Below are 23236 nucleotides of genomic sequence, written 5' to 3' on the forward strand. Positions count from 1 at the left end.
TCCTAATAATAAGCATGATCTTCTCAAATAAAATCTTTTCAAATATAATCAAATGTTCAAAACTCAAATCTATTTATAACAGAATAACAACTATGAAAAAGAATAATCAAAGCTAAGTACATTTATAACACGACGTTTTATGCGTACGCGACGTGAAGCACGTTTGTGACGTTCCGCGCGTTTAATTATACAGAGTATATGTCTTTAATACCGGACAATTAGTCAGATCTGCAATCAATGTTGTATGCAATATTTTGTTTAAAAGTAAAGTGTAAATGGTTGGCAATACCGTGACGGTGACGTTAATCGTAATCAGTCAATATATAATAAATACTATGTCTAAAAAGCTTTTTTTAATGAAGACGAGATATAGCAGACAGTCGTTGTGATTGCTTTTTTATCGTGCGGACCTGGTATTTTAGATGCATATATCGTTTAAGTTGTTAAATGGCAGTTGAAATTAAATTGAAAGGTAATCTCTTCTATTGCTATTTAATTATATGTGTGATTGATGCAATGCGGTTGATTTTTATTTACACTTTAACAGGTGTTTCAAGTACATATTTGTCACGTGTGAGGTGTAAAGCGCCATAAAAGTGGTTGACATCCAGCTCTTTTGCATCAAACGTTTCAAGACAGTGCCCCAGTTTTATTCATCGTGTTGCGTCTATTAATTACATGCTGTTTTTTTCTTGTACATTTGTTTTATGTCTTACAGTTTGGCAATCGGTCCCTAGTAATAATAAAAGATCATATTATATAATAAGTTTTTTTCGCATGCTGATGAAGCTGAGGGTTGACATTGTGCATATAAAAATGCCCATCCCCTTCTCCAAACAAAATAGCCACACTTAGAGGTCAAAGGTCGAATTTCGCCACAATACTGATTGGTTGCTGATCGTGCAGTTTTAAAATTATACACCACATACCGATGCCTCTTCATTAAGTTCCGAGATTACGCCAAAAAGGTCCAAGGTCAACTTAAGTTTAAAAGTTGCATGTCCAGACGGTATCGTCTTCGTTCATCGTGATATTGTAAAATACATTTCCAAACATATTCACCATGAGAAGACGACGTATTACGTGTTTCCGAAACTTAAAGGTCAAAGCATTTTAAAAGTTAAACATTATATTTTAGCATGAATCATCTTGTCTGTACTTAAACTTGATCATTAATCATAAAATAAACATATTTATAATTATGTTACTATGGAAACTGATCCCGCTTAAATGCTAAGGCTTAGAAAACAACAAAGCTTGCCTTTACTGTTCATTCATTGAGCGATTTGCAAAATACTACCCCTGTAAATCATGCGGGAATGCCTTTTGTAAGCACTTCCTATTCCCGTAATGCAAGGGTCAAGGGCATACTCAAGAGTTCAAAGGTAAACCATGGTTAAGTGCAGCTTGAAAAACAAATTTGACAATGGACTTGATATGTTGCCGACGAGCATATAGTTTACTTTAGATACGTATTGAATAAAGTACAAGCGATTGTATGCAGTGTTTGTTATTTATATTACACACACATTTTTATTCAGGTCCCGTTTGCAATATCATTTGTCTGGGTTCAAGTTTTGGGTTAACACAAGTTCATTTGCGATTTTACTACACCAGACCAATACGCATGGCTCATCGATCTATATTTATCATTCTTTGTACAACGTACAGCGAAGGACACGAGTAATGCATAGTGGATCAAAACAAATAGTAGTAACACTATGGGAAAGCCAGCTTTACCTTACAATAGACCGCCATCATACTGATCACCTATTAGAATATATATGTATATTCAAATAGGTGATATCTTCTTAAGTTTCATGAAGGTCTATGTAAAGTATAGCCTACTTACCCATGGTGTCATATATAGCTATTTTGCTTTGCTCAATAAATATTAAGCGAACTTTGACTATTCAAGACGGGATTAATGTTTCCGCGTTATTGTCGTTAAAAAGAGCCGTTTACGAAAGAATGAAAAGGCAGACCCATTACTCACGAAAAACATTTCGGACGAACGTCCACGGTATTCATGTCATTCGGGCATTGGAGAAAAATAAAACATTTAAAGCTTTAGAAGTTAAAACTTATTTATTTTAGCTCGATTGCATTGACAGCCTTAGGCTTAAAGAAACGCTCATATGCCCGTTTCATGGGACTAGAACCAGTATGTGGTTTCTTTTGGTGGGGATCGAACCCGTGCGCTAGGCGGTCACCATATCAACAACGCCATCTATACTTATGATGTGAATATAAATAACCATATTCTTGATTGTGGTACCCTTTTAATAAAACAAAATCTTTTCCAATATCAAACGATTAATTATATATGATATATACTTTAAAACATGCTTATTCTGAATCGAAAAAATTAATTTTACGTTTAAAATATGTTTATATGATATACAAATACCGACTACACATGCAATATATTATATGCAACTTAATGAAGTCATATATATGTAAAAGCTTAAAATAACGATAATATGTGTATACATTTAAGCATGGAATGTAATTAAAATATAAAACGCAAATGTTAGTGTTTTTACAATGCCCACAATATCATCCTACTGCACACAAGGATATCAAGCCATTTCCACTAATTCATTTTGGAAGTACCGCGATGACATGCCTTTCTGCCAGATTTAGTTATTTTCAAGACAGGGAGTAAACGCTGGCGGATGTTGTACATCTCCATCTTGCCCATTATACACTTGAAGCTGGTCGTACACTTCGGTTGTATCAAAAAAGTTGAAGGGCTTTAAAACAAATCCACTCTCGATTGCAATCGTCATGGGCATGTCCTCAGAGCTCGGAATATGAACGACGCCAACCGTAACCCAGGTAACCAGGTCTTCATTCACGATGTTTTCTCCGTCCAGCAATCTGCTGAAATCACCTTTCGTGTTCTCCATTCGATGTGCATCAAATAATGAGTTCAAATATGGTTCGGATTCCTTCCTTTTTGTAACCGCGCAGTTATATTTGGAGAACGAAATTGCGTTCATTGCTGGATGCGCGTCCACCATCGTTTGTGTTGCACTTGTCATCGGAACAATGGCATAGCCACGCTTTGCACCCCATTTGTTTCTATGGTTTTCATTTACAACTGTCATGTATTTTGGCGCCATCGGATTCACTCTAAATCCAGACTCAGTTTGAACAGTTTCATACTCTAAATATCGAGTATGGTTGTAGCGAAAATACTTCGGTTTTGTTTTAATCGAAGGCTTCATCTTTTTGAAAGCATCCACCACTTCTCCAGATTTAAAGTGGATTACTTCAAAGCTGTTCATGGGATCAAGAACGTCCAGATCAACTTTAAAGCCAAACATATGGTCATGAATCATTCCATGCGAATAATCTCCAACTCGGAAACCAAAAGGATCTCTTGCCTCCGGGCTATCGTCAGTGCTAAGATTTCCGTGGTTCGGGTTATCCTTGTCCCAAAATGACGTCGCAATCAGCCCAGTTGCCTTTACTTTCGTAGCGAGATTGCCGTCTAGTTTGAAATGGAATTCAACGAAATAATCATAATTACCAATTCTTGATCCAATCCGTACGATTAGGCAACTATCTCTAAGGCCAGACTGGTACCCATTGGCCTTATGACGCCATAATGGACCCTCGCCATCACTCTCAAAAATACATATTGACTTAGTTGTTACAGCTTTCCCTGTACTAAAATCGTAGTAGCTCGTATCTATAAGGTTACCATGTTCAGGACAATCAACACCTGGGATTGTCCCCGAATACGAACCGATTCCGTATAAAGCATCAGTGTAAAACATATTTTCCCTTTCAAAAGAATCACTTCCGTATATCAAGACAATATCGTTTAGAGCTATTTCATAAGAAACTCTTTGATTCTTGAACTTCACATCAAATATTGCCGGGCCTCGCATCATTCTCGTTGTTACTTCAAATGACCATCCCATCCATCCTATTGTATGACCTTTGATCGTGTACCTCGGACCTTTCGGCTCGTATGTTCTAGGCGATGGAATGTTTGCGTTAGCTCGTAGCGGTTTGGAATCATCCCGACCGGTGTAGTACCTCTTTGCAACCGTGTCTCTATATCCGGATGGGAGTTTCAGTTTCCTTATCGTTCCTCTGTTGTATGCTTGTAGAAGGTCTTGTGCAGTTGCAAATGGACCTTGGTTAAGATAATGGAAATTATATATGTTCCAATCATTGGAATTTTGGCTTGTTGTGTTAACAATAAGAGCTAACGGTAACATGTCTAGAGTATGTTCATCCCCATCCTTCATTCCGGGATTTAAATGAACCTGCAGTTTCACCTCACGAATCTTTCCATTTAGCCCCGGCGGACCTTGATGTGGAAGCCAGTGAAGATCCCCGCTTTGAAAATCGGCGTTGTCAAAACTTTCACGAACAAGGGGAAGAAGCACAGCTTCTATCGGGCGTAACACTTTAAATATCGTGTTAACTTCAACGTCATCGATGTTCCTGACTGTAAATGCATTTTCTCCAGGCATGGTTACAGGTGTGATTTGCAAACTGTCACCTTTATCTAAAGGTCCGATAACGTATTCCATGATGTCAGGTGGCAACACACCTCCACGATAAACGGTAGCGGTGGCATGGCGTCCGGGATAAACACCGTTTCCGTATTTATACTTCAATACATCTGCCTTGTTGGGAGTGTGGATATCTATGGTTGTAAGGTAGTTCGATTGTACAGTTATATTTGAACCCAGTGTATTGTCAATGATTCCTCGTGAAATCAGTTCGCTTCGAACTCGTTGCATTTCTTTCCCCGTTAACGGAGCAAACAGTTCGTAATCAATACTTGATATAAAAGGATCTCGTTTGTTACAAACAGAGCAATTTGTTGGGTTGGTGGGATGATTTATCGGTTTCTGAGTCGTCTGCTGAGGTACAGCTGTCGTCTGCTTGTTAACGCTATTGCTGCTTTGCACCAGGCACTCTACCTGCATTTTGTTACCAGACGGCCCGCCATGATATGCATATATACCGATGAGAATTCCACCTACGACACCCGCGGCCAAGAGGAAAGCTCCTGCGAAAAGGAAAAAACAGCCATCTCGGAATCTGATGCCGGTTTTCGTGCCACCTTCATCAACTGATATCATCTTACTTCGATAGCTATCGGGAAATCTGGATGAAGCAAAACACCTTGTTCAAATTTTACAGTTGCATATATATTTCGAATATTAAACATGTTTATGTATACGTAATTTCCCCAAATATACTTGTATTTCTGTGATATTTAAGAGCTTGCAATTTTTGTTACTATTCGATAAAATATACGAGCATCTTTGAACGACTTAAAACCAAATGCAATGTCCAAATTGTAGGTACAATACAGTACCCTGTAAATATTTAACGTGGGCGCGGGAGTGTTTAAAGAAATTAACAAGACAATAAATACTGTATTTGGCTGTCAAATAAGTGAAAAGGGAACCAAAGGTTGTTCGCTTCATTTGCAATTGGAAATCATATAATTTAATAACTTGTTTGTATTAAGACTTGGTCGACAACTGTGTACATTTAGATCTTTTCAAAGATCATGTGTAGCGAAATCGCTGTAATATTTGAATATATTGGACGGTAACGTGGTACATATGAAGAATGCCGATTGGATGAATTTATTGGATATAGAATAACATTATTAATTAGCATTTTATTATACAAAGGCTTAACATTACTTGTCATGACTCAATCTTAGTATACATACATGATAAACAAATTGTTACCATTTATTTGAACAAACAACATTTTTATAATCTGAAGTTTTAAGTTTAAATTACATATTTGTATACATGTAAGTTAATTATATTCATGATTAATTGCAACAAAGTCTAGTTATACATTTCTGTGATTGAGTAATTAATGTGTACGTACGATTAATCATAATATTGTTTTACATAATACGCAATATAACCTATTAAAGGGGCCTTTTCACAGATTCTGTCATATATTGAAGTTTGTCATTAAATAATATATATGGATATATTTAAACATTGGATCTAAATAGCTCCAGTAAAAAATAAAGAATGAAATTTAAAAAAAGAAACAAAAGGTAACCCTCAACAGGGCTCGAACCACTGATCACTGGAGTTCTGTAGTAAAGGTCTAGCACCTAGACCATTTGGCCATCCGTGCTCATACAACGAAAGATTTATTTTATTCTTTATATAAGCAATCCTCGTAGATTCACAAAACATGACGATAAAAACAAAACTCTCAAAATTATTAAATCGTTTCGAGTTGCAACGCTTTATAATTTTCAGAGTTTTAAATCGTCAAAATATTCATATAGCGGCTATTTTAGAACACGGTAAATGGGCAGTATTACTGTTTCCTCACAAATATCATAACTTAAACGAAAATTTGCGAATCTGAAACAATTTTTTTTAATTTTGTCAATTTAACAAAACGTGAAAAGGTCCCTTTAAAACGCAACCTTTGGTGGTTTGCATCAATGCTTTTGTTTGTTTTTTTTAATTTAGATATATTTGACCGCTTGAATGACTTTATTTAATGCTATATGTCGCCTCATTAGTGCAAAAAGTACCACGTGATTTCTAATTTCAAATTAAATATTTAAATGAAAATATTTGTCTAATGAAGAAAATAGGCGAATTATACAACCAGACAGCTTAAACGCCTGACCACACATACAATTTTAAAATCGTCACGTAATAGCCTTTCAAAAAGACGGATTAAAAACCGTTGAAATAATTAAAACAAACATCCAAAAAATGTAAAGAGATCTGAGTTCAATGTCGTTTTTTGTTTGGTGCGGACGTTATCTGATGCGCGGTAGTGACTTGAGTGGTTTTATTTGTCAGTTTTTAATGGCGTTTAATGATGTTGTTCAAAGATCTACGTTTCTTATGTAAGACACGGTATTCGAGTTTTCTTTTACAACGGCCAATCATTCTGATTTCCATTACAATATATTAAATCCATGATTATCTAATCGCATTTAATTACTCAATTATTAACTAATTTGTTTTCAATTATAATCAATTGATTCAGGGTCGTGGGCATTTATTTTAATCTAGATGTTTTATATACATCAATCATTAAGAATCTAACTACTATGTGTTCCAAGCAATTCACAACCTCATTCTCTAGTTCTTGGAATCATTTCACGCGTTCGTGTAATAGGACGATGTCATTATGAACTATTGTTTAGATAGATCATTATATTTATTATTATTAAGCACAGTTAAAGCAGTTAACGAGTGAATTGTTTCTTAAGAAAAGAAATACGTACTCGGTAAGAAAACCGTGTCCGGGCTTCGTGCATTTTTATTATTATTATTATAATAATAATAATTATTATTATTATCATTATTATAATTATAATTATAATTATTATTTTTATTTATTTATTTATTAATTATTATTATTATTATTATTATTAGTTTTATTATTATTATTATTATTATTATTATTATTATTATTATTATTATTATTATTATTATTATTATTAATTATTATTATTATTATTATTATTATTATTATTATTATTATTATTATTATTATTATTATTATTATTAAGCACAGTTAAAACAGTTAACGAGTTAATTGTTTCTTAAGAAAAGCAATACGTACTTGTCAGAAAAACGTGTCCGGGCTTCGTGCATCTAATGACAGACAAGACGACAGTACGAACATTATAACGTTGATTTTTTACAACGATGTATATCCCTAAATTATGCGACGCTTTTTGTGCTACGGAAGGCCGAAAAGCCAAGCCAGTTTCGTAATGCTTAAAAAAAAAAAATTAATCACTTATTCGATCAATATTGCATGGAGAGCTAGGTTTGTATGCTGCTGTTTAATTTTTGAATCAAATAAAAAGGCTACCAGATGAAAGTTAAATGTTAAAATCATGATTATTAATACATTAACGCACTGAGAACTGGTTTCATTAAGAAGCTTGTGGATCGTAAAATCGTATTGTACGGCAGCCCAACACTGTCAGATATACATAAACTACGAAGTGACAACATATAACGATAGGACTACAAAATTATAGTATGAAAGTTGCGTAGTGGTCAACAATCTGCTGTTGAAGTCATATCTGTAAACATTCACTATGAGATCGTTTAAATAAGCTGCGCAAATGACGAATTTTAAGATTACACCGTGAAAATGGCGGTAGTCTCAACTGCCGGTGTTATTCCCAATTTAGTAAGTGTGTACCAAATAAGACAACAATTACAACAACTCCGTGACCTAAATTTCGATTATAATATTACTCAACACATGTAGTACTAAACCATCGTTGAAACAAAAGCGCTTAGTTCGTTAAAACTAATGACAAGTACACTATTTTAAGCCGAGTTGAAACGTGCTAACAAATGTGTATTTCAGTTAACAATGTTGAGGAATAATTTCTTATTCTAACATGTACCGCGTCATATCGAGTTCAACTAGAAAGAAAGGCTACATAAATTACCTTATTTGATGTTTTTCTTAACCACCGATGTTAGGTTTAACAATTTTGTTTAGTTATATTGGTATTGTTCTATTGAACTTTTCTTGTTGAAGAACTATGTAACATATTAATACAGGATATTTTTTGATATAAAATCGAAGATCGAATTGTATTCTTAAGTGCAGAAAAAAAACTAACGGGTTGCACATAGATGAAAATATACTTTTTCTCTTACGACGAGTGCATAAAATATTTAACAATTCACCGAAGGCAACATATATTCTTGTTTTATATGATCCTTTAGATAAATAAATGCAAAATCAAACTTAGTAAAGCTCAAACATCACATTGAGTATGGTGCACTAAAGTTGTAGCTGAATCATAGTTGTATGGGTATTTTTTATGGATTCGGAGGAAACACATGTATGTGAATATACCCGACGCATTTTCATTTGTTCAGGAAAAGAAACTGACACTGGTATACCGATATTAATTGGAAAAAGATTGATGTTGTTTGTATATCGTTTACTGATATTTACTTGAAAATGAATGAAAATAAACATAAATAAAAAAGTATTTCACCTATAAAATTAAATATTTGACTGAAAAACATAAATGAGCGATTTTCTGTGCTTCTAGCATAATGAATGCCTTGTTTAGAGCATTAACCCTGACTGGAACTTATGACAGGTTTGAGTTACGGTTAAATTGTGAAATATATAGAGAATAATAGGTTAGTGTTGATTATAGATCAGCTTTATCATGCGAGGCTTAGAAAACAAAAAGCACGAGCCTTTGCGAGTGCTTTTTCGTTTTCGTGCCGAGCATGATAAACCTGATCTATAATCAACACTAACCTATTATTCTATTTATACCACTTTTTATTCAGTAAACTTTTTTTTTTTAAACAAAATTAGTTTTCATGAGTGTTTGTCGTACTTTGATAATGACTGTAGTGTAACCAAGGTCAGTGCATTACTCCGCGTTCCAAAAATAACCGCTGATCAAATAATCATTTTTTTTAAATCAGAATATCGTTCTGTAACAAAGAGTCGAGCGTTATTAATTACAAAATTTTAATCATATTGAATTGCAAATCTTAAAGTGTTATAATATCAATATGACAGTAAGTTGTTATATACAAGGAACTACTGTCACGTTGTTTGCATCTCTGTGCCATAAATTGCCATAAATTCTCAGAAATTATTCTCGATATGTTATTTCGCTATTTGAACACGTCTAAGCTTTCCAAACACACCGCAAACAGCGATTATAAGCGTTACGCGTTACATTCAAATGCAAATGATATATTACATGACATGAACATGTAGATAACAATACCTGTTAATGACTTCTATAGCACAACGTAAATAGAATTTAAAAAAAGATTTAAAAAAATCGTACGCGCAAGTTAACTTAAAGCGAGATTGTACGATTTTTTATACTTGTTAAATTGTAATATATTGATAAAATATGTTACAATAACACAAAATAGGCAAGAAAAATTTATACATTGAAGACGAATTTCATAACATGCTGCAAAGACAAAATAGCGCCCCGAGCCGATTGTGACGAATATATTTCGTACATATGTTCCTACAAAAACCAAAGCATTCGTCTTTTTAGTTAGTGTTCATGTGTCGTATGAATAGATATCGTTGCAGGAATTTAAAATGAACCGTTAAACTAAATTTAGAATCACATTGTACATGCATGATTTACATGCTGGCGAATTCGACTGTACAGCCTTTTTCGATTTCAGAATTAAATATCTGGTTTATTTAGCATTTTTGGACACATGTTCTTCTTAACTTTTATTTTAATTTATATAAAAATATATGTTTGATAAGTTTTTTAACACATTTTATATAAATAAATAAATATTTGACAAGATCGTATATACTCGCTTTAATGAAAAGTATAGTGTTTGCATATGTTAAGGCTGTAATCGAAGACAACAGCAGGCTACTCTCCAATGTATACTCTTGAATTTCTTTGACAAACTGCGAAATGTAAAAGGAGCCTCGTGTATTCAAGCATGGTTACTTACGCACATACCAAACCTAATCCAACCCAGCAAAGAACTTATTTTGTTACCAATTTGTTTACGTGAACTATGGCAAAATTTTAGATGAAGTAATACTTTCATTGCTAACTGTTCTGGATAACTTTTTATTAATGTTACAAAACATAAAGAAAAAGACCTGTATTATAGCGTTAATACATATGATCGCAAGAAAGGCAAACATTTTACAAATGTTCATTCTAACACTCCCACATAAATATATCGATCGTGTGCCTTTCTAGTGATGATTTAACTCATAATCATCCCACCGGAAAAAGCGCATATCCTTTATTTACCACGTCCCTAAAACAACTATTTCAGACGTACAATGTTGACCGCCAGACTCCGGATTCCGCCGGAACTGCCACCGCCATGTTGAGCGGCGTCAAAACCAACTTCTACCTGATCGGCCTCGACCCCCGGGCAAGCAGAGCAGACTGCGAGAGCTCAAAGGGCCGGGAAACAGAAACCATCTTAGACTGGGCCCTCAAGGCAGGTATGACCTTTAAAATCCCTTACAACACGAATCGCATTTCTTGGTAGTGTACGTTTAGTAAAAAATTAGCAAATATACACATATTTATTTTAAATTAAAGCCATAATGGTCATACATTTTTTTTAATTAAATACAAAAGTTTAAATGTACATTCCACTTCAGGCAAACGCACCGGAATAGTTACGACTGCCCGGATCACTCACGCCACGCCGGCGGCCGCTTACGCCCACGCCGCCGACCGATACTGGGAGGGTGACGTGAACACAAAGGGCGTCACCAGCTGTCGGGACATCGCACAACAGCTGGTGGACGACAACGCCGACATCAATGTAATTATCATCATCATCGCTTTACTATGCAATTCACCAAATCTCGAAGTGCATGAAATCTCTACAAAATGTTCGGTTAAGTCCCTACATTAATATTCATATGTATACACTGTAGGTGCTTTTCGGCGGTGGGCGTCGCTACTTCCTGCCTAACACCACGGCAGACCCGGAAACGAACAAAATAGACGACAACCACAGACAAGATGGACGCAATCTTATTGAAGTAAGAATAATTGAAACACAGATCTTTAGTGGTACTTAAAATATAATTGTATTCATAAAATAGGTTTATCCAATTTGTATTTTGGCGCTTTTGTTTTGTCAAGGTAATGCGCCATTGTGCTAGTTGTATAAGCAAACTCTATTATATTTATTCATTTGTTCCTCAAATACCGTTGAGCATTACACAATGTTCTGTCAACAAAGAATACAGTTGTTAAGACGCAAAACTTGCCTCTTCCGGTTTATCTTTACGTTCAAAACAAGTGTAAATGAACGCTATCCCATAACTCTCGTAACATCCGGTTTGCTGCACATGCAGGACTGGACGCAATACCAGACGTCCCGGGGACGCCGGTCGGCCTACGTGTGGAACCTGGAACAGTTCAATGAAGCCAACCCCATCGACACCGACTATATGCTCGGTAGGAGGGAGAAGAGTTTACTGATTTGTTGAAATAACTGATGTTCCCAGAAGAAATGTAAAGCTATAATAAAATACACTTTAATGGCATGAGCCTCATTCTGTGAAAAGGTGTTTTAATGCATTTGCACAGGCTAATCAGGGACTTTCCGCCTTAACTGGACTTTCGCTAAGAAAAAACTTTCTTTATACAATAACAGTGGAAAGTGTCGTCACTGATAAGCATTTGCGGACTGCACAGGCTAATCTGAACGCACATGCATTAAATCCCCTTTTCACAGATCGAGGCTCTATTGTATTTAAAGTTATCATAATAAATTGTATATGAGTCGTGAAAGTCACTCGCTGATAATCTTTTAAATCTCTTAACGAAGTAAAGACTTGTTTGTGTTTGGGGAAACGTCTCAGATTAGCCTGTTCAGTTCGCACAGGCTAATCGGGGACGACGCTTTCCACGTTTAAAACATTTTTAGTTCAAAGCAAGTATCTTCTTAGCGAAAATCACTGTTAGCGGAAAGTGTCGTCACTGATTAGCCTGTGCGAACGGCACAGGCTAATCTGGGGCGACACTTTACGCACATGCACTTAACCAGGTTTTCTCAGATTGATCCATGATCATTCCATGTATGTGTCTATCATGGTTCCCCGATCTGACCACAGGCCTGTTCGAGCCGAACCACATGCAGTACGAGCACGAGCGTAACACGAGCCGGGAGCCGTCCCTCGCCATGATGACACAGAAAGCCATCGAGGTGCTCCGAAAAGGGCACAATGGCTACTTCCTCCTCGTAGAGGCTACGTGATGTCGACCAAACCACCATTTTACATACATTATATATGCATGTTCTAAAAATGCAGACATGCTTTTTGTCGAGTCCGGGACCTACTCGCCATCGATCAGACCCGATCTAAAACTGAAACCTTCACGGAATAAAGGGCATTTTCCCTGCAAAGTTCACGGACCTCGAAACCATAATTCAATAAAACGTATACAATTTTTTTTACCTTTCTTGTCGTTACATAATGCATCAAAGCTAACTTTCCAGCGCCTCTTGAAACCTTTGTTTACATACATTTCAACTGGCCGACATTTTAAACACAAGAGCGATTTCATTGGTCCATCGCGAAGGTGTGTCTTTACGTTGTGAAGTTATTATACTTTAATCGGGTCTGATCGTTGACGAGTAGGTCACGCGAGTAGTGTATCGTGTTATTTCTTAAAATTTGACCCAGCATTTGTAAAAATATTGCAGGATATGTAAATTTTTCAGAAAGGAAATTCATTTCTGCGTTTAATAAGACCACGTTCGTGGAAATCACTGCACAATTGATGAAGTAATGGCAATTCAAAGAGATGCACCCTGTTTTCGGGTCATTTTGAGTTGAATACCTATAAATAAATTTGATAGTGAAATATATTTTTTTTTCCGAGAAGTTGATATTTCGTTATAATTTTATTATTTTTCATTTAAAATGATGTTTTCACTAATTAATAGCATGGCCACACGTTAACCAGCTGCGGATCACATAACTATGTGATTTTAAAGGGAATAAAATACGTTATTTTTCTAAATAAGTCTGTAAACATTTTTTGTCCTCCAGGGTGTTGGTTAGTTTTGACCAAAAGGTCGTGATTCAATGAAACAATAGTACATATCGAGTATTACATGTTTAGATATTTGATTTCTTAGATGTAACTTTTTGCTATTAAGGTCTATATATTCATAATCATTGTTACAGCAATGTTAAGAAGAGAATTAACATACTTGTTGAAATTTTTATTTAGGACGCGAACATATTTAATTATGCGCAACTTCATATCATGCGAATTTGAAATTTGTACTTTTAAAGATACAGAAACACTTGTGCGGCTTAATTTGCGTTTAAAGACAGACGGACGGACGGTCGGACGGACGGCGGACGACCGGACGGACAAACGTTTTATGAGAACTACAAATGACAACGAAATCGACGTGTTTGCCGACAGATATTGTATGTTGCACGTCGAGTAATGATCATAAACTGTTGGCGTAATTTCAGGTGCGCGCATCGATCATGCACATCACGACAGTTTGGCGAAGAAAGCGCTTCACGAGACTATTTCATTCGAAGCCGCGATCAGCCAGGCGCTTTCAATGACCAAACAGAAAGATACACTCATTGTCGTCACGGGAGACCACTCTCATGCCTTCGATATTCAGGGCTATTCTTACCGAGGCCTTGATATTCTGGGTAATAAACAATACAACTTGACAATAAATCAAGACAACAAGATGGCCTTTCTTAGAATAAAATTTTGGGACATGGTTTTAAACGGCTAAACAATGTTTTGCGTTTCAAATTTAAATGAGTTCAATAAAATAAAATGATATTGGTCAATTGTGTTGTGAAAATGCAAAAAAAATGGTGACAATGACATAAAAAGTTTTAAATTATTATATAGAGGATATTTGTTGGATTCGGTGGATTATCGATTTTAATTCACGAGTGATCATAGAATATAATATTTTCACGAGTGGCGCAGCCTCGAGTGAAAATATATATTTTGTATGATCACGAGTGAATTAAAATCGATATTCCACCGAATCCAACAAATTTTCTTTTTATTTTATGCTTTTTTTACAGTTTATATACATTTTTAAAGAGTTTAACTAAAGAATTTTGCTGAAATAATGACGTCATTTCGTCAAAAAAAATGACGTCATTTGACAGTAAACAGTGAAAATTATCGATAATTTTTACTGATAATTTTCACTGTTTGAAACAGTGAAATTATCAGTTTTAATTCACTGATATTTCTCTATAAACCACCGGAAAGCATAAAATAAAAATGGCTAACACTTAAATTTTAATTCGTATTTTGGTTTGTATGTCCAATATATTGGAATGGATTTACAAGTCATATTTTTAGTGTCTCTCTGCCTTTACTAAACATATCTCAGAAATACTTTAAAGTGATATTATGGGCATTTTTCACTGTTGAATTGAGCTGAAAAAAATTAACAGGTCAAAATAATTAGTTAAAATGTGGTAACTGACCAATTATCTACAACTCATCTTGCTACCAGTTGTTTATAAAAAATATATATTATATTTTAAATGACTCACCCAGTCCTCTAAGCCGAAATGATCCGTAAAACAAAAATGTGTCTTTGTGTCGTATGAACGAATCTGCATGAAAACTACATTTAGACTCACATCGTACATCGAATCATTTATGTCGTCAGTTGTGAAAACGAAAGTACGGATGATATTCAAATGGATTATTTTTCTCCTTTCGGGATATTGTTTTAGTATGTTGATGCTGCATTAACAAATATAAGTGTATATGAAGTGAAAACACCAAAAATAAACAACGGCTGCGATAGACACCTATTTACTGTTAGATACCCATAATATCACTTTAACATTATACACCGACTCTAAAACTAATGTATATTGATTTGCTACATAAATGGTTTTGTTTCGATTGAAATGTTATGCAAAAGCATCTGCAGGTGAAGTTTCATGTATATAGTATACACTTAAGAGTGAAAATAGTACTTTTGTTAATATAAATGAGTTACACGCAAGAGTATTAGATGTCTATTTTGAAGATACATTACACAACAGTACATGAGAACAGCTGCTTAATGTCAAAAGACCTTTACAGTTTACTTAATTAGTTTAAAATAAGTTTTACATCTCATAAGCAAATCTAATTATGCCACAGGACTGGCCGATCCGTTAGAGGAGTACGAATTGACCCTTGACCAGAAGCCCTACACCATCCTGCAATACGGCAACGGACCTGGATACGAGGCGCCTCGAAAGAACCTCACCGGCGTCGACACACGTAAGCACTCATGCCTTAACACGTAGTGGTTTCCGCTGCAATAAATTGATATTTAGGATTTATTCATATTAACCAACCGTTACGGTTGAAGAGACTGATTATACAGAACAGTATATATAAATATATGAACCTCGCTCTGGGAAAACGTCGCTTGATGCTTTTGCGTAAAGTGTCGTCCCAGATTAGCATGTGCAGTCCGCACTGGGTTATCAGGGACGACAATTTCCGCTTTATGGATTTAAAAAAAGATGTCTCTTCTTAACGAAAATCTATTTATGGCGGAAAAGGTCGCAACTGATTAGCCTGTGCGAACTGCACATGCTATTTTGGGACAACACTTCATGCACATGCATTAAGCTCCATTTTCCCACAGCGCCGCATTTTGCAACGTGCGGTGGGAATAATGATGTCGATGAAGACAACGACGAAAATGACAAATCTACTGTACAATATATGTATCCCGGAAAAAGCAACTTTTTGGAAAAACCCACTAATCTGCTGGTACAAATAAACATGACCCATTTATAATCCTTTCAAACTCACACACCGTATCAACCGTTATTATTTAAAGGAAGCTATCATTGGTTGATATAATGGACCAGCGTTGTTTGTACCGGGGTGATTAGTGGGTTTTTCTAAACTCGTGCTTTTCCGGGATCAGTCTATTGAAACTGCAGCAGGTAATGATGTTAGTGAAGATTTTTTTTAGTTTCGTCACAGATTTGTTATTGACCCAGTTAGACCAAATATATAAGCAGAGTTCTGGCAAAATTGGGCTTAATGACTAATGCGTTAATTGTCGTCCCCGATTAGTCTGGGAAGTCTTCAAATACCATACAAGCGGAAAGTGATGTCACTACATAATCTATACGGACATGTCTCTTTGTTTAGAACCGCGTTTGAACATGTTCCGTTATTTGTTAACTCGTTGCAGACGCCAACAACTACACCTTTCCGAGCGCAGTTCCGGTCGAGTGGGAGACCCACGGGGGCGAGGACGTGGCTATATACGCACAGGGGCCCATGGCCCACCTGTTTTATGGAGTCCAGGTAGGGATGCTATGATCACATGTGCCGTTATAAGCAGTGTGATACGATAAAACTTTCAACGCTGTAACATTTGAAATGACAAAGTATGAATTTACGCAATTAAAAAACTTGACGAATACTGTTCAAAACGTTGCAATCGAGGCCAAGTTTTCGATAAAATGTTATGAGAAGGATTTAATCATAGAAAAAATCTCGGTGTAGCATACACCTGTACGCGTTCTTTATCCCGAATACCTCATTTCAACCAGTATGAGTATACATCGCTTTAAGCAAAGAGATGTTTTTGTTGTCATTATAAACCGAACACATCGCAATGCTTCCTATCGTAATGCAAGTGTTTTTCTGTTAACATTCAACATTATTGGTACCCGTATATGATATAACATCACCAATTTCAGGAACAAAACTACATCGCTCACGTGATGGCATACTCGGCATGCATTGGTCCGTACACCACATCATGTGATCACGGCCAGCCAATAGAATGCACCAGCGGCTGTGAACTCGTTTCTCTTCATATATATGCGTTTGTTGCTCTATTGTTTGTTTCGTTGGTGTAATGATGACCTTTAACATTTCCTCTTTCTATGTCTCAATTTATTGCTGTACTTGTATACATGTTTTGTTGTATGCATAGCTTAGTACTGAGCTATTACATGTTTTTCTTTGTGGCTTTTGTCGTTCTTTTGTGCCTTAGCATTGCTGTTATCTGTGCTACTATATATTTCTGATGTTAAATCCAAAAGTTATAATGGACTACAGAAGCCATTTTTAATAAATTGTGCTTGCCATAATGGAGAGAAATTATTTACTAAACAAAACAATATAAATACCTCTCTAAAATAAATTTTGAAAACCTTAGGTACCGAATATTAATGTTTGTACACTGCATATGTATTATTCTCACTTTTGTTGTCGATTTCTTTATTTTTTTTCTGTTTATCTGTTTTTGTTTGCCGTGCTGTGTGATAAGTTAAGGAAAGTTTTGCAAACTTTAGCATGTTTTTATTGCCTTTTTATTTGTTTGGACGGATATAACTTGTATTGTTTATTTACTATAATTGTGTACGGACTGCTGTAATGGATAATTGTTTTTGTTGTCTATGGTTTGTTAACGAAAATGTAAGCATGTGTATTGATAATGGATAATTTAAAGATTGTATCATACAACTGTCGAGGTTTAAATAATGTTTCAAAAAGAACTGATGTTTTTAAATATCTAAAAAGTCTAAATGCCCATATATATTGCTTACAGGATTTTCATTTCACGTCTTTAATGGAAAAGCAAATTTACTCACATTGGGATGGTGAATGCTTTTTTAGTTTTGGCTCTTCCAATTCAAGAGGAGTATGTATTTTATTTAATAAATGTTTGCAAAGTCTGAATGTTAAAGTGCACAATCAAGAAAAAGATACAAAGGGAAACTTGTTAATTCTAGATTTAACAATAGATAAACATAGATTTACTCCGTGCACTCTTTATGGACCAAATAATGATACTCCTTTGTTTTATAGCAAACTGTTTAATATAATAGATACCATAGGAAATGAGTCTTATATTTTATGTGGGGATTTTAATTAAGTACTTAATGTGAATATTGATTGTGCCAACTATAAAACATTGAATAATAATAAGTCGAGGGAATTGTTATCTTCTGTTATCAATGATAAAAACCTTATAGACACTTTTAGAGTCATAAACGGTGATGCAAAATGTTTCACCTGGCGAAAGCCTAACACTATCCAACAAACCAGATTGGACTTCTTTTTAACAACTAATGCTTTTAGTCAGTTTATCATGAAATCAGAAATACACGTAAGCTACAAATCAGGTCACTACCCTATTACTTTGGAATTGAATTTTTGCAATATAGAACATGGAAAGGGCTTGTGGAAATTTAATAATTCGTTATTTATTACCTAAAATATATTCAATGTATTAAACATAAAATTGAAGAAGTTAAGCAGCAATATGTCTTACCTGTGTATAACATTGAATATCTTAATATTATAGAAAATGACTTAATACAGTTTACCATAAATGATCAACTGTTTTTAGAAACTGTATTACTGGAAATCAGAGGTAAAACCATATCATATTCTAGCTTAAAATCTAAAAAGAGAAAATAAAGAGAATATTATATTTTAAAAGCACTTGAAGACATCGAACAAAAATTAACAAATGAAAACATTGAAGAGCTCAATCTTTTGCATCAAGAACTCTTAGGCATACGGAATTTGAAAATCAAAGGCGCTTTCATTAGAGCTAAGGCAAAGTGTATTAATGAAGGCAAAAAACCATCAAAATATTTTTGTACCTTTGAAACACAATTTGCATCTGGTAAAAACATCCCTTTTATTGAAAACGATGAAGGTCAACGGGTATTTGAAAATCCAGGTATTTTAAAAGAAGCTGCCACATTTTACAAAACATTGTATACAAAGACTGTTTTTTTATGACTCGTACACTGTACATGATGACCTTAAAGGCATAAACACAATTTAATTAAGTACTTCACAATCTCAATCCTTAGAAGGCCTTCTAACCCTTAAGGAAATATCAATTACCTTTAAAAATATGAAGCATGACAAAAGCCCAGGATCAGATGGCTTTACAGCAGAATTTAAAAAAAAGTTTTTGGAAAGATTTAGGCCACTTTATAGTGAGAAACCTCAACTATGGTGTTATCCCTGGAACCATGTCAGTCACTCAAAAACAAAGCATAATCACATGCATACCTAAAGATAATAAACCAAGACATTTTCTGAAAAACCTAAGGCCATTAACACTTTTGAATGTAATTTACAAGCTTGCAATCTGGGACTATTGCTAACACATTAAAAACTATCCTCGATACTCTTATTAAAGATCAGACAGGATTTATTAAAGGCAGATATATTGGTGAGAATACCAGACTTATATGACATTATACAGAAGATAACAATATCCCTGATCTGTTGATGACCATCGACTTTGAAAAGGCATTCGATACCCTCGAGTTTGATTTTATAGAAAGAAACATTAGATTATTTTAATTTTGGTACATCATTGAACATGGATTTCACTCTTCCTACATAACACCTTGACGACAATTCAAATCAATGGGGTTTTATCAGAGTTTATTACAATTGAAAGAGGCTGCCGACAAGGAGATCCAATAAGTTCCTATATTTTTATTCTTTGTGCTAAAATTTTGGCAATTAAAATCAGAAATTGTAATGCAATTAAAGATATAGTGATAGACAATATTGAATATAAAATTTCTCTGTTTGCTGACGATACATCTCTCTTACTAGATGGCAGTGATATTTCCCTCAATGCTACCCCAGATCTTTTAAATAGCTTTGCCTTATGTTCTGGATTGAAAATCAATTATGACAAAACAAATCTTATATGGATTGGCTCAAAAACGTTTAGCATACAATCAATAAAAACTAAATATAAACTAGTCTGGGGCACAACAAACTTTAAAGTTTTAGGAATATATTTTGATGTTGATTTAAAGAAAATGATAGAAATTAACTTATCAAGTAAACTTGAAAAAACTGCACAACATCATACATTTTTGGAAAAGAAGAACTTTAACACCCCTATGAAAGATAACTGTTATTAAATCACTATTACTTCCTCTTGTAACACACCTTTTATAGCTCTTCCTAGGCCAGGAGAAAAAGTTAAAAAAAATGAATAATTAGCATGTTTTCGAAATTTGTATGGGATGAACAATCAAAGATTAAACAAACTTTTGCTTTTTAATCATACGATGATGGAGGAGTTGCCATGACTGATATATATGCTTTTCAAAAAACTATGAAAATGACATGGTTAAGGAAAATTGTTTCAAGTACTTGAAAATGTTTCCAACTAGTATATTCTATCTTTGATGTGAAGAAAATTTTTAATTTAGGAAAAAATTACATAGAAAAAATATGATAAGTTTAAAATCCTTGATATGCCTTTATTTTATAACCACAATTTTAAGATAGGTGTAAATATTACATACAATAAAAATACGTATGATAGGGGAATAAGATATGTAAGAGATATATTGTGCACTTCTGGAGAATTTTTAAAACAATCTGTATTATAAAATCTCATAGGTGTAAAAATTAACTTCCTATTTTATGAAGGTTTAATCTAAACTGTGAAGCCATTTATCAGATTTTCAGGACTTTCATTTATTAAAAAAAGTCTAATATACAATGTGCATTTATATTATTCTACTTGAATAGCATAGTATTTGGGTATAATCAAAACAAACTTGTTTATAAATGCATAAGACCCATTTATGCATGACACGGGTCGTTTCAAGATATCTCAATAATGCTTATTGATTAGAAATACAAGCCCACCAAACAAACACAAACAAAATCAAATATTTGACGAGGCTAATAACGTAAAGACCAGACAAACGACTCGAAAACCAATGTTTGAACTGCGTGAAAAAAAACGTCAAGTATGAAGTATTCGAAGGCACCTATAAATGAATTATGAGTTGTTCTGTGATTAATTATTGCGATTGTTAGGTAGGAATAAATGTAGCGACTCATTATATTCAATTTTGAATGAATGACTGGTGAACTGATTCCAATAGTAGAGGTCTAGAGCTATAGGTCTTGTGAAATGTTGTTGGTCGATAAAATGTTGTAGAAACTTTCGTTTTTCGCCCCTTTAATAGTCCCATTTAACTTAAATAATTTGGTTAGCTATGGTCATGTATGGTGTACTTCAAAATATACTGAACTATGTTAATTAGTCTTTTTTCAAATAAAAATTATTAATTTCCCGTCCAGAGACTGAACGATACCCCAGCAATTCGCAGATGTCCTCGCTCTTAACTTTTGATTTCTGACTCTCGACCTTTGTGAACACGGAAATTTTAGTGTTTGCAATTTATTGCAACTTGTCGAATAGAATACGAATGGTCTATCGACCAATCATATGAAAAATCGTGTATTCTTCTGTGGATATTAAATTAACACGTAAATAAATTCAAATACGGTTGTTGTTAGGTGAATTATTCGTAAGTCTTTTGAAATATATATGAGCCGTGCTCTGTGAAACGGTGGTTTAATGCATGTGCGAAACTGTCGTCCCAGATTAGCTTGTGCAGTCCGCACAGGCTTATCAGGGACGACACTTTCCGTTGTTATGGTATTTTCTGTCTAAAGGAAGTCTCTTCTTAGCGGAAATCCAGTTGAGGCGTTAAGTCTCGTCCCTGATTAACTATGTGCGGACTGCACAGGCTAATCTGAAACGACACTTTACGCACATGCATTAAACCCTATTTTCACAGAGCAAAGTTAATATGAGCCGCGTTCTGGGAAAACGAGTGTTCATGCATGTGCTTAAAGAGTCGTTCTAAAAAAGACTGTGCAGTCCACATAGGCTGATATTGGAGGACACCCTCCACTGTATTACATTGAATTATTATTATTTGTTAAAATGAAGTCTCTAATTAACGAAAATCCTGTCTAGCAAGAACCCGTCGTCTAATATTAGCCTGTGCGGACTGCAGAGGGTAATCTGGAACGACACTTTACGCACATGCATTACGCCCCTTTTTCAATATCGAAACTCGTACAAATGTTGCGATAAAATGCTTAAAAAACGCAACGAACCTTGAAATACGCATACCGGTACTTATTATCGTATATACCACAGGTGTTGGACGCGTTTCCAATTCACTGAAACACTATCGATATGTCATAAAACAACATTTGTTTGACATATTGATAGTGTTTAAGTGAATTGGCCACGCGCCTAACACCTGTGGTATGTACACTTATATATAAAAATATTTAAATAAATCATATAGCAATTAAAACTACTTTCAAATTATAATGACAGTGCTTATGAGACCATGTTCATTATTAAAAACATAATAACAAAGTAACGAAAATAATTATCATCATTTTCACCATTGTATTAAAGTATGAATCGCACCTTCACAATCAAAACATTAAATTGAATAGCAGATACAACAACATAATGTATGACAAACACATAAATTGAATATAAATTAATCAGGACAAATAACTCATCATTCTTGGTCAAAGACTTTCAGATTTTGATTGAAAACATAAGATTTACATGACTCCGTTTAAAGCGTTTCTTAGCAATATTTTCCTGACATCTGCTTTTATCCAGAGAGTTAAAGTAGGCTCCTATTTCAAGCTTGTTCACAAACTCCACGCTGTCATTAACAAAACTGATGAATGAATTATTGATTGACATGTAAGTAACTGTCGTTGAATGATTTGAAAGTATCATTGGATATTAATAAAACATTTGCTATTTGCATGGCTGACAGAGTTGCTAACATTACCTGGCCATTACGGGTCGTAATTTTCTTATTGATCTGCAGCATCAAAATGCGA

The 23236-nt window shown here is 34.6% G+C and overlaps 1 protein-coding gene and 1 pseudogene across 1 annotated transcript; one reads left to right on the forward strand and one right to left on the reverse strand.

The window, feature by feature from the left end:
* Positions 1–2642: 2642 nt before the first annotated feature.
* On the reverse strand, positions 2643–3905 carry LOC127872675 (membrane primary amine oxidase-like). Its single transcript, XM_052416004.1, has one exon. The coding sequence runs from the start codon at positions 3903–3905 to the stop codon at positions 2643–2645; it is 1263 nt and encodes a 420-aa protein (XP_052271964.1).
* A 4246-nt stretch (positions 3906–8151) lies between these two features.
* On the forward strand, positions 8152–17658 carry LOC127872676 (alkaline phosphatase, tissue-nonspecific isozyme-like; annotated as a pseudogene).
* The last annotated feature ends 5578 nt before the right edge of the window (positions 17659–23236 follow it).

Source organism: Dreissena polymorpha, chromosome 3, assembly GCF_020536995.1.
Source record: "Dreissena polymorpha isolate Duluth1 chromosome 3, UMN_Dpol_1.0, whole genome shotgun sequence".
NCBI classification, from domain to species: domain Eukaryota; kingdom Metazoa; phylum Mollusca; class Bivalvia; order Myida; family Dreissenidae; genus Dreissena; species Dreissena polymorpha.